Consider the following 14108-nt stretch of genomic DNA (forward strand, 5'->3'; position numbering starts at 1 on the left):
CCAACAGGGGGATATGAACAGAATCTAAAGTAGCCTTTTCCCAAATAAGATAAAACAATTTCAAAACTTTATGCATCTAGCAGACAAAAAAAGCAATGAATCATGTATACTCTTAAGCAATAAAAATGAATAAACTACTGATACAACATGGATAAGTCTCAAAATCATGATGTAAGACAAAAGAAGAAGACAGACACAAAAGAGTATGTACTGTATGATTCAATTTATATAAACTTCTAGATATGCAAAACTGAGCTGTGGTGATAGAAATCATCAGTGGTTATGGGTGGGGGATTGACTGAAAGGGACACAAAGGAACTTTCTGGGTTGACAGAAATGTTCTATGACTTGAACATAATGGGGTAGTGATTACACAATTGTACGCATTTGTCAAAACTTAAAATGTGTACATCCTATTGCAAGTAAACTATATTCCTAAAAAGCAGATTTTTAAAAATCTACTAAAAGTACAAAAACAATGTGTCAAAGACCTTTCTTGGTTAATGACTCTCTTAGAGATCAACAGAAGTGGCAAGCAAAAATACACCAACAATATGGAAGATCTGAATCACAAAAATATCACATTTCATTTAATAAGCACACACAGAAATTTTTATGCTCAACAAACCAGGTATACATACATATTTTTAAAATATCCAACGCATCATTTGCAAAAGCTGATCATGTGTTCAGTCACAAAGAAAATTCCTAGAAGTTGAAAACCTTTAAGACGCAATCACCTACCACAATAAAGAAAACCAGACAGATAAACCAAAAGGCTAGGACAACTAACATGCATTCCATGCGTTTCAAACACATCTCAACCACCTGGAAAAATTCTAAAAACACTTATAAATAATTTTCCTATTAAAGAAGACTAAAATTAAAATTAAAGTATATCAACAGATTAATCACAATTAGAACACCGTATGGCAAAAAAAAAAAAAAAAGTCAAGGTACTCAGAGGAAAATATACAGCCTCCAATGCATTTCATAGAAAATAAGCCTGATAATAAATATGTATTCAACTTAGGAAGTTATAATAAAAAACAAACCACTAGCCACAGTGGCTCATGCCTATAATCCCAGCACTTTGGGAGGCCAAAACAGGAGGATTGCTTGAACCCAGGAGTTTGAGATCAGCCGGGGCATGAGACCTCATCTCTACCAAAAATTAAAAAGAAAAAAGTTATCTGGGAATGATGGCACATGCCTGTGCTCCTTGCTCCTGGCTCCTGGGGAGGCTGAGGTGGGAGGAACGTTTGAGCCTAGGAGGCCGAGGCTGCAGTAAGCCGTGACTGCACCACTGCACTCCAGCCTAAGCAACAGAGGGAGGCCCTGTTTCAAAAAAATAAAATAAAATAAACAAACAAACCAAAATAAAGCACAAAGAAGGAATTCAGAAAAATAAAAGCAGAAATTAATGAAAAAGCAAACCAAATAACAATTAGATATGAGTTGGTTCTTGAAAAGCCCATTGGGAGCTTTATTTATTATTTATTAACCGTCCTAACCACTAACAAATTTGATCTAGATAAAATTATTAGTATTACAAAGAGCTAAAATTCAAGCCTAAGTGCTAGACACTGCTAAGCACTTTATATATTTTTTCTCGTTTAATTCTCATGTCAACCTGATAAAAAAAAACTATTGTCTTCTAAACACTTCCTATCATCCTTCCTTTTTTTTGTACTCAGCACTTTGCTCTAAAACATCAGATTTATGAAAATCTTGTTTAATGTTTGTGCCATAAGAATGTTAAGTTCCATGAAGGAAAAACATTTTTATGTTTTGTTCACTGTTGTATTTTTAATACCTAGAACAATGTCTGACACTAACCAGGTCCTCAAAAAATTGTTTAGAAATGAGTGACATAATTCCTATTATATATATAGAAACTGTGATAAGGGCAGATAATAAGTGCATATTGAATTTATAGGAGAATATAACCACAGGTACACAGGAGAATATGAAAATAATAAGCAAACATAATATGCATATTTATGCCAATGAAACCGAAGTCTCAATAAAAGAAACAATTTTCTAGAAAAACATAAATTATCAAAATGATTCAAGAAAATGCAGAAAACTTGGATAATTTAGTATAAATTGAAAAAATAATAGAAACTTTATCCCCGAAAAAGTAGCAGAACCAAAAAATTTAAGAGGAAATTTCAAACTATTATTAGATAATTTTTATTATCTAAAAGGTTCATTTTTTGGTTCCATATAAACTTTAAAGTAGTTTTTTCCAATTCTGTGAAGAAACCAATGGTAGCTTGATGGGGATAGCACGAAATCCATAAATTACTTTGGACACTATGGCGATTTTCATGATATTGATTCTTCCTATCCATGAGCATGGAATGTTTTCCATTTGTGTCCTCTCTTATTTCCTTGTGCAGTGGTTTGTAGTTCTCCTTGAAGAGGTCCTTCACATCCCTGGTAAGTTGCATTCCTAGGTATTTTATTCTCTTTGTAGCAATTGTGAATGGGAGTTCCCTCGATTTGGCTCTCTGTCTGTTATTGGTGTATAGGAATGCTTGTGATTTTTGCACATTGATTTTGTATCCTGAGACTTTGCTGAAGTTGCTTATCAGCTTAAAGAGATTTGGGACTGAGACAATGGGGTTTTCTAGATATACAATCATGTCATCTGCAAACAGAGACAATTTGACTTCCTCTCTTCCTATTTGAATACCCTTTATTTCTTTCTCTTGCCTGACTGCCCTGGCCAGAACTTCCAATACTATGTTGAATAGGAGTGGTGAGAGAGGGCATCCTTGTCTTCTGCCAGTTTTCAAAGGGAATGCTTCCAGCTTTTGCCCATTCAGTATGATATTCGCTGTTGGTGTGTCATAAATAGCTCTTATTATTTTGAGATACGTTCCATCAATACCTAGTTTATTGAGAGTTTTTAGCATGAAGTGGTATTGAATTTTATCAAAGGCTTTTTCTGCATCTATTGAGATAATCATGTGGTTTTTTGTCTTTGGTTCTGTTTATGTGGTGGATTACATTTACTGATTTGCATATGTTGAACCAGCCTTGCATCCCAGAGATGAAGCTGACTTAATTGTGGTGGATAAGCTTTTTGATATGCTGTTGGATTCAGTTTGCCAGTATTTTATTGAGGATTTTCACATCGCTGTTCATCAGGGATATTGGTCTGAAATTTTCTTTTTTTGTTGTGTCTCTGCCAGGTTTTGGTATCAGGATGATGGTGGCCTCATAAAATGAGTTAGGGAGGAGTCCCTCTTTCTATTGTTTGGAATAGTTTCAGAAGGAATGGTACCAGCTCCTCCTTGTACCTCTGGTAGAATTCGGCTGTGAATCCATCTGGTCCTGGGCTTTTTTTGGTTGGTAGGCTATTAATTACTGCCTCAATTTCAGAATTTGTGATTGGTGTATTCAGGGATTCGACTTCTTCCTGGTTTAGTCTTGGGAGGGTGTATGTGTGCAGAAATTTATCCATTTCTTCTAGATTTTCTACTTTATTTCTGTAGAGGTGTTTATAGTATTCTCTGATGGTAGCTTGTATTTCTGTGGGATCAGTGCTGATATCCTCTTTACCATTTTTTATTGTGTCTATTTGATTCTTCTCTCTTTTTTCTTTATTAGTCTGGCTAGTAGTCTATCTATTTTGTTAATCTTTTCAAAAAACCAGCTCCTGGATTCATTGATTGTTTGAAGAGTTTTTCGTGTCCCTATCTCCTTGGGTTCTGCTCTGATCTTAGTTATTTCTTGTCTTCTGCTAGCTTTTGAATGTTTGCTCTTGCTCCTCTAGTTCTTTTAATTGGGATGTTAGGGTGTCGATTTCAGATCTTCCCCACTTTCTCCTATAGCCAAGACAATCCTAAGCAAAAACAACAAAGCTGGAGGCATCATACTACCTGACTTCAAACTATACTACAAGGCTACAGTAACCAAAACAGCCTGGTACTGGTACCAAAACAGATATATAGACCAATGGAACAGAACAGAGGCCTCAGAAATAACACCACATATCTACAACCATCTGATCTTTGACAAATCTGATAGAAACAAGCAATGGGGAAAGGATTCCCTATTTAATAAACAATGTTGGGAAAACTGGCTAGCCATATGCAGAAAACTGAAACTAGACTCCTTCCTTATACCTTATACAAAAATTAATTCAAGATGGATTAAAGACTTAAATGTAAGACCTAAAACCATAAAAAACCTAGAAGAAAACCTAGGCAATACCATTCAGGACATAGGCATGGGCAAAGACTTCATGACTAAAACACCAAAAACAATGGCAACAAAAGCCAAAATTGACAAATGGGATCTAATTAAACTAAAGAGCTTCTGCACAGCAAAAGAAACTATCATCAGAGTGAACAGGCAACCTAGAGAATGGGAGAAAGTTTTTGCAATCTTTCCATCTAACAAAGGGCTAATATCCAGAATTTACAGGGAACTTAAACTTACAAGAAAAGAACAACCCCACCAAAAAGTGGGCAAAGGATATGAACAGAAACTTTTCAAAAGAAGACATTTATGCAGCCAACATACCAGAGGTACAAGGAGGAGCTGGTACCATTCCTTCTGAAACTATTTCAATCAATAGAGAAAGAGGGAATCCTCCCTAACTCATTTTATGAGGCCAGCATCATCCTGATACCAAAGCCTGGCAGAGACACAACAAAAAAAGAGAATTTTAGACCAATATCTCTCATGAACATCGATGCAAAAATCCTCAATAAAATACTGGCAAACCAAATCCAGCAGCACATCAAAAAGCTTATCCACCATGATCAAGTGGGCTTCATCTCTGGGATACAAGGCTGGTTCAACATACACAAATCAATAAACGTAATCCAACATATAAACAGAACCAATGACAAAAACCATATGATTATCTCAATAGATGCAGAAAAGGCCTTTGGCAAAATTCAACAATGCTTCATGCTAAAAACTCTCAATAAATTAGGTGTTGATGGGACATATCTCAAAATAATAAGAGCTATCTATGACAAACCCACAGCCAATATCATACTGAATGGGCAAAAACTGGAAGCATTCCCTTTGAAAACTGGCACAAGACAGGGATGCCCTCTCTCACCACTCCTATTCAACATAGTGTTGGAAGTTCTGGCCAGGGCATTCAGGCAGGAGAAGGAAATAAAGGGTATTCAATTAGGAAAAGAGGAAGTCAAATTGTCCCTGTTTGCAGATGACATGATTGTATATCTAGAAAACCCCATTGTCTCAGCCCAAAATCTCCTTAAGCTGATAGGCAACTTCAGCAAAGTCTCAGGATACAAAATCAATGTGCAAAAATCACAAGCATTCTTATACACCAATAACAGACAAACAGCCAAATCATGAGTGAACTCCCATTCACAACTGCTACAAAGAGAATAAAATACCTAGGAATCCAACTTACAAGGGATGTGAAGGAACTCTTCAAGGAGAACTACAAACCACTGCTCAAGGAAATAAAAGAGGATACAAACAAATGGAAGAACATTCCATGCTCATGGGTAGGAAGAATCAATATCATGAAAATGGCCATACTGCCCAAGGTAATTTATAGATTCAATGCCATCCCCATCAAGCTACCAATGACTTTCTTCACAGAATTGGAAAAAACTACTTTAAAGTTCATATGGAGCCAAAAAAGAGCCCACATTGCCAAGTCAATCCTAAGCCAAAAGAACAAAGCTGGAGGCATCACGCTACCTGACTTCAAACTATACTACAAGGCTACAGTAACCAAAACAGCATGGTACTGGTCCCAAAACAGAGATATAGACCAATGGAACAGAACAGAGCCCTCAGAAATAATGCCGCATAGCTTCAACCATCTGATCTTTGACAAACCCGACAAAAACAAGAAATGTGGAAACGATTCCCTATTTAATAAATGGTGCTGGGAAAACTGGCTAGCCATATGTAGAAAGCTGAAACTGGATCCCTTCCTTACACCTTATATAAAAATTAATTCAAGATGGATTAAAGACTTAAATGTTAGACCTAAAACCATAAAAACCCTAGAAGAAAACCTAGGCAATACCATTCAGGACATAGGCATGGGCAAGGACTTCATGTCTAAAACACCAAAAGCAATGGCAACAAAAGCCAAAATTGACAAATGGGATCTAATTAAACTAAAGAGCTTCTGCGCAGCAAAAGAAACCACCATCAGAGTGAACAGGCAACCTACAGAATGGGAGAAAATTGTTGCAATCTACTCATCTGGCAAAGGGCTAATATCCAGAATCTACAATGAACTGAAACAAATTTACAAGAAAAAACAAACAACCCCATCAAAAAGTGGGCAAACGAAATGAACAGACACTTCTCAAAAGAAGACATTTATGCAGCCAAAAGACACGTGAAAAAATGCTCATCATCGCTGGCCATCAGAGAAATGCAAATCAAAACCACAATGAGATACCATCTCATGCCAGTTAGAATGGCGGTCATTAAAAAGTCAGGAAACAACAGGTGCTGGAGAAGATGTGGAGAAATAGGAACACTTTTACACTGTTGGTGGGACTGTAAACTAGTTCAAACATTGTGGAAGTCAGTGTGGCAATTCCTCAGGGATCTAGAACTAGAAATACCATTTGACCCAGCAATCCCATTACTGGGTATATACTCAAAGGACTATAAATCATGCTGCCATAAAGACACATGCACACGTATGTTTATTGCGGCATTATTCACAATAGCAAAGACTTGGAACCGACCCAAATGTCCAACAATGATAGACTGGATTAAGAAAATGTGGCACATATACACCATGGAATACTATGTAGCCATAAAACATGATGAGTTCAGGTCCTTTGTAGGGACATGGATGAAGCGGAAACCATCATTCTCAGCAAACTATCGCAAGGACAAAAAACCAAACGCCACGTGTTCTCACTCATAGGTGGGAATTGAACGATGAGAACACATGGACACAGGAAGGGGAACATCACACACTGGGGCCTGTTGTGGGGTGGGTGGGGGGAGGGATAGCATTAGGAGATATACCTAATGTTAAATGATGAGCTAATGGGTTCAGCACACCAACATGGCACATGTATACATATATAACTAACCTGCACGTTGTGCACATGTACCCTAAAATTTAAAGTATAATAAAAAAAAGAAAGAAAAAAAAAAGCTCATCATCACTGGTCTTTAGAGAAATGCAAATCATAACCATAATAAGATACCATTTCACCTCAGTAAGAATGGTGATCATTAAAAAAGTCAGGAAACAACAGATGCTGGAGAGGATGTGGAGAAATAGGAATGCTTTTACCCCATTGGTGGGAGTGCAAATTAGTTCAACCATTGTGGAATACAGTGTGGTGATTCCTCAAGGATCTAGAACTAGAAATACCATTTGACCCAGCAATCCCATTACTGGGTATATATATACCCAAAGGATTATAAATCATTCTACTGTAAGGACACATGCACACTTATGTTTATTGCAGCACTGTTCACAATAGCAAAGACTTGGAACCAAGCCAAATGCCCATCAATGATAGACTGGATAAAGAAAATGTGGCACATATACACCATGGAATACTATGCAGCCATAAAAAAGGATGAGTTCATGTCCTTTGCAGGGACATGGATGAAGCTGAAAACCATCATTCTCAGCAAAGTAACACAGGAACATAAAACCAAACACTCCATGTTCTCACTTATAAGTGGGAGTTGAACAATGAGAACACATGGACACAGGGAGGAGAACATCACACACCGGGGCCTGTCGGGGGATGGGGGGCTAGGGCAGGGATAGCATCAGGAGAAATACCTAATGTAGATGATGGGTTGATGGGTGCAGCAAACCACCATGGCACATGTATACCTATGTAACAAACCTGCACGTTCTGTACATGTATCTCAGAACTTAAAGTATAATAATAAAAAAAACTTCATGATCATAATAAAAAAAGTTCATGATTTTTATTATTTTTTCAATAACAAAAAAAAGTCCAAGAAGTTAAAAAACTTATTTTTTAAATGAGGCCAGCATAACCCTAACATCAGAAAAGACAAAGGAAGCACATAAGAAGAAAAGCTACAGTCAAAGCTCCTAAATAAAAGTGCTAACAAATTGAATACCGCAGTACCTTAAACCATGTGAGGTTGAATTTAAATGTGCAAGGATGGTTCAACATTCTAAAATTGATTATGTAATTACTTCATTAATAAATTTAAATAGAAAAATATGATTATCTCAATAGGTACAGATTTAAATAGACACTTCACCAGGAACAATATATGAATGCCTAGTAAGCACATGAAAGATGCTCAACATCAGTAATCATTAGGAAAATGCAAATTAAAAATCACAATAACATACCACTTCCTACAACAAGACACCACTTCCTAAGATACTAGTCCTAAGGACTAGAACTGTATAATTTAAAAGATAGGTAATATCAAGAGTTGTCGAAGATAAGGAGAAACTGGAACCCTCACAAATTGCTGGTGGGAAGGTAACAGTCATTTTGTAAAAGAGTTTGGCAATTTCGTAAAAAATTAAACATAAACTTAACATATGATTCAACAATTTCACTCTTAGTAACTAATTCTAAAAATACTTCTAAATGAAACCACATACCCTAACAAAGACCTGTACATGAATATTCATAGCAGCATTATTCATAATAGCCACAAACTGGTAAAAATCCACGTGTGCATCAGGGGTAAGTAGATAAACAAAATGTGGTATATCCACGCAATGGACAACTATTCAACAATATATAAGAGCAGACTACAGATACATGCTACAACATGAACGTACCTCAAAAACATTATTCTAAGTGAAAGCAAGCCAAATGTAAAAGACTACATGTTTTATGATTCCATTTATATGAAATGTGCAGGAAAGAAAAAAAAAGAGGCACATTTAGAGAGACAAAAAGGCAAATCTAGAGAGATTAGTGGCTACCTGGGACTGGGATAGGAATAAGACTAAGTATAAATGAGCTGAGGGAACTTTTTGGAGTAGATTTGTTTTGAAACTGGATTGTGGTGATGGTTGCACAACTCTGTGGATGTATGAAAAATCACTGTATTTTTATTGTAAAACAAAAATACATCTTACATTGTAAAGGATGCACAAATATCTTTTATGGTATTTAAATTAAACTTCAATAAAGCTGTTAAAACTCACATTTAGAAAAATAGGAAACTGCTGCTTTCTTTACAAAATATATCTAATCAGTACTCCATGAAAAACTGTTTGATGGCGATGAAACTGGATAAAAAAATGCAAAGAAGGCTGGGCATGGTGGCTCACGCCTGTAATCTCAACACTGGGAGGCCGAGGCAGGCAGATCACTTGAGGTCAGGAGTTTGAGATCAGCCTGGCCAACATGGCAAAAACCTGTCTCTACTAAAAATACAAAAATTAGCCAGGTGTGGTGGCAGGTGCCTGTAATCCCAGCTACTCTGGAGGCTGAGGCACGAGAATTGCTTCAACCCAGGAGGCGGAGGTTGCAGTGAGCCCAGACTGCACCACTGCACTCCAGCCTGGGCGACAGAGCAAGACTCCGTTTCGGAAAAAAAAGCAAACAAGCAAAACGTGCACATGATTTTAACATGAGTTAACAAAAGCAATAATTAAGTTTGGGGTATGATTACCTAAGAGATATAAACAACTTTAAGAAGAGCCCAGAGAAATAACAAAATTTTTTTAAATCTTTAAAGGTAGGAACTGTAAGTAAAATACTAAAACAAGTGAAATTGCTTGACCTAAGAAAAGCCTAAATCATGGGTCATTATGTCATGATGGCAAAATTGAATTGTTCAAGCTGTAATCCATACTGGTTGTTCTACTTTTTTACACATAAAAGAATCAGGTCTGGTGCAGTGTCTCAAGCCTGTAATCCCAACACTTGGGAAAGCAGAGGCTGGAGGGATCACGTGAGCCCAGGAGTTTGAGACCATCCTGGGCAAACAGTGAGACTGCTATCTCTTAAAAACAAAAAAAAATTAATTAGCCAGGTGTGGTGGCATACACCTGTGGTCCTAGCTACTTGAGAGGCTGAGGTGGGGGGATGGTTTGAGCCCAGAAGGTCAAGGCTGCAGTGAGCCAAGATCATGCCACTGCACTCCAGCCTGGGCAGCAGAGGATGATCCTGTCTCAAAACAAAAATTAATTTTAAGTCTACTAACTTACCCATATAGATAGGAGTCCCACATGTGGCCTGCAGCATGGCTTCACTCCTACTTTGCTTCTTCACCGCTAAGCCAAAATCAGTCACCTGGGAGAAGAAATTCAAGCACAGTCACCTGTTTTCCTGTCCTAGAGCTCACTCATTCTGAAGATAAGACTTCACATTGAATTTGCATTGAATTCTGGGGTTCTTGGGGGTGGGAGGACTTTAATTGAATCATTAATAAAAATTTTGCATTTCCTTCCCCACCCACCTGTCTGTATAGAGGAGAAACTGGGTAAAGAGAAGCTTGCGTTCTCAAATCTTGAGAGAATACCATGATTTAACTGTTCTTGCCGTCTGATTAAATTCACCAGTCTAACATGAGAAGTTGTATTTTGAGGCATTTAACCTTTTTCATATAAAAAAGGTATTTTTGTTTTTAAAAAAAGTTCTTTCCTTGTAAAATATATTCTGGCTTTAACATATTATCTATGTTTCTGATAATCAAGTTATATTCCAGTTTAAAGCACTGTTATAAATGCAAATAATTATCCCTGTCAGCACTCACTGAAACTCTCCTTTTTTATAATTATTTATAATTGGTAAACAGTATCTTTTCTTTACTATTGTTTCCTTTGTGTTTCTGGAGTATACTAATTAAAACAATTACTACACTATTAAAAACTACAACAAGCATATTAACAGGAAAAAAACCACAACAACAAGTATTAACTACAAATACACTGGTGGCCTAGTGCTGCAACTGTAGGCCTTCTGCTCAGTTCTAAATCTTGGTCATTAAACATTTAGTTATTAAATATTCAGTATGTGCCTTTGGAATTATCGCCCAAATTGGAACACCCTTAGACTGAAGGCAGAAAAACAGACACATTTATTGATTAAGTAACCAAATATAGGCTCTTTGTCCAGAGACAATGAATGCAAAGTTTCCAGTGCCTTATGGAGTAAGAAAATGCTCCTATTTACATGTGATATCACCATTTTTCTAAATAGATGAATCAATTTCTCCATTAGTTTTCATAAACATCTTACTTGGAGCATATGATACCTATCTTTCTCTACAGAAAATCCATTCAGACACATGAAACATACAAAAAGTTTCACAATCCAACTTAGTGCTTTGGAGAGCATCTATTCCTTCATTCATCAAATGTTAAGTGAACACATACTATGTTCCAGGCACTACTTCAGGTACTAAGTGAATAAGACATGCACAATTCTTGCCTTCATAGAGATTACAATGGAACTGTTCCAGAACATTCACTTGGGTAAACCAACAATGCTGTTAAACCTATTTCTATTACATAGGACTTAGCTTCTGCAACAGAGTTACTCACAGACAACATTTTATTTCTAAATTAACACATTTATATATTTTGAAAGCAGCCACTATAATGGTGCTAAATAATGTATCGTAGCATTTATTTGACATTAGGGAACACTTAATTTGAATAAAATCTTCAAGAATAAACACTTGGCACATTAATTGAACTTAGGACATAAATATTAATACAGACTTTAGAATTAATTTAGTATCAAAAGCACAGGCAAGGTGTGCTTTTCTCTAAATCTGTAACACATTTACATCAAATTACCAGACATAATTTTGAAATTAATTAGAATTCAGAGCATCTGTTTGCTTGCTATTAACTAATGATTTAGAATTATTCAAATGAATATGTACTTTAAAAACACATTCAATAGCTCCACTTAACTTGCAAAATTATTCTTGTCAGTTACAACCTCTTGTGAAATTTTTATTTTTTAGTACAAGCCACTTATTTTCTGGCTGCTAAAAGCTAGCAACATGCGTCTAAAAAGAGGATGTACTTTGCCACTTTGCTATCCAACTGTTTATAGGCAAATATTTACCACCATTGCTAATCTTACCTTTATGTTTAAGTTTATTTCATTGTTATCATCAATAAGACTGCTTTTAACCATTATATTTTCCAGTTTCAGATCTCTATGTACAATATCTACCAAGAAAATAAACAACAAATCAAATGAAATGAATAATGGAAAAACAGGAGAGACACATATAGAATGAATATATTTGACAAATTAATATCCGCTGTTGAAAAATTTGAGGGCCAAGCATAGTCTGTCCTGTTCTATTCTCTCATTTATAAATGCTTCCTCCACATTTCTAACCTTAAGGAGCCATTTTCTTTGACTCCCTCACCTCTACCCATTTCCCTGTGACCCCAACTGGCTGCTCCTCATCATGAGTGGCCTGGGGAGTGTGAAGGAGGATCCTACCCATGCTTAGGTATTCCCAGGAGGAGGGAGATCATCTTAGTCACAAACCCAGCCAGGTTTCCCATATCCTTCGGTCTTCAAATACAGGATTACTTCTTTACTTCTATGCATATGTTACTGTCAGCATAAACATTTTAACACACTGTAACTTGGCTACATATATACAAAGTATACTTACTTCAGTATATTTTTCTACAACATCAACACACATTTTCCTACTGTTTATGTAGTAAAATAAAAAACAAACAAACAAAAACCCTTGAGACACAAAATCTCCAGTTGAACATGTCAGAGCTCAGGTACAATTTTTATGTACATACAAATAACCATGTACCAAACACTTCCTTTGCAAATAATTAATTCAGTTCATATCCATTGCAAACATTTCCCTAGACTTAAAAAGTTATACACGGCCAGGTGCAGTGGCTTACGCCTATAATCCCAGCACTGTGGGAGGCTGAGGCGGGCGGATCACGAGGTCAGGAGATCAAGACCATCCCGGCTAACACGTTGAAACCCCATCTCTACTAAAAATACAAAAAAAAATCAGCCGGGCATGGTGGCGGGTGCCTGTAGTCCCAGCTACTCGGGAGGCTGAGGCAGGAGAATGGCGTGAGACTGGGAGGCGGAGCTTGCAGTGACCGAGATCGTGTCACTGCACTCCAGCCTGGGTAACAGAGAGAGACTCTGTCTCAAAAAAAAAAAAAAAAAAAAGTTACACACATAGTTGCCAGAGGAATGCATTGAATGAGTCCTGAACTGGCAATTATACCTAACCATTTATAGCTCCCTTACACAATCCCCAGGCTTTGTTTTTGGAATTTTTATTGCTTCCATTGCTCTTCTTGTCTCTTTTTACATAAATACCACACAGCTTTAACAAACATATCATTATGCTTTTATCCTTGCCAGGGCAGATCTCCCTGCTGCCTCCATTGTTCTTCTTTTTCATTGTTGGCTATTTTTACCCATTTGAGAATAATCTTATCAAGTTCCATGAAAAATGTTGCTAAGATTTTGTTTGGAATTATACTGAATTTATAGCTTAATAGGGAAGGACTGACAATAGCATAGTATTAAGCCCTTGAAAAAATCGTTTCCCTCTGCCTAGAAAGCCTGCCTTTTTAATTTTTTTCTGAGTTTGTATTCCTCAGATCAAATATTGCTCTTTCAGTGAATTCTTTCCTGACTTTCCAAGCCAAATGAGGTAACTTAAACTCCTGTAATCCTTGTGCTTTATATGGCTTTCCACTGGGGAGATTATCATGTTGAATTACAACTTGTTTTCAATAATCAATCTCCCTCCAGCCCAAGTTCCTTGGAGAGCAGGGGCCTTGTCTTTTAATCTTTGTAATCTAGGACCAATCTCAATGCAGTAGGTGCTTGGGAACTACCAGCTGGATGAACCACTGGGTTCCAGTACCAGCTCTGGCACACCAAACCATGTCACTGCACCTCTCTGGAACAAAGTTTTTGTTCATCTGTAAAATGAGAAGGTTCTAAAGTTACATGTAAGCCAAACTAACCTCGAAGGAAAAAAACGGGGGGAGGAGCAGCAGCAGTAACACCTAAGAATAGTAAGGCAATTAGAATAATTTTTTAATGTAGTTTTTAAAGTACTGTGAAACCACTCTGTATGATACTATAATGGTGGATAAATGACATTATACATTTGTCAAA

At 36.8% G+C, this 14108-nt stretch overlaps 1 protein-coding gene across 31 annotated transcripts in view; it reads right to left on the reverse strand.

The window, feature by feature from the left end:
* The window catches only part of STK33 (serine/threonine kinase 33), a 222230-nt gene that overhangs the window by 68217 nt on the left and 139905 nt on the right, over positions 1–14108 (reverse strand). For all 31 annotated transcript variants that reach the window (XM_063710941.1, XM_063710927.1, XM_063710922.1 and 28 more), the window contains 2 exons: positions 12057–12145; positions 10166–10250 (listed from right to left, as the gene is read on the reverse strand). In XM_063710941.1, coding sequence (XP_063567011.1) covers positions 10166–10250; positions 12057–12145 — 174 coding nt within the window. The remainder of the gene's footprint in view (positions 1–10165; positions 10251–12056; positions 12146–14108) is intronic.

The sequence above is a fragment of the Gorilla gorilla genome, chromosome 9 (assembly GCF_029281585.2).
Source record: "Gorilla gorilla gorilla isolate KB3781 chromosome 9, NHGRI_mGorGor1-v2.1_pri, whole genome shotgun sequence".
In the NCBI taxonomy this organism is placed as follows: Eukaryota; Metazoa; Chordata; class Mammalia; order Primates; family Hominidae; genus Gorilla; species Gorilla gorilla.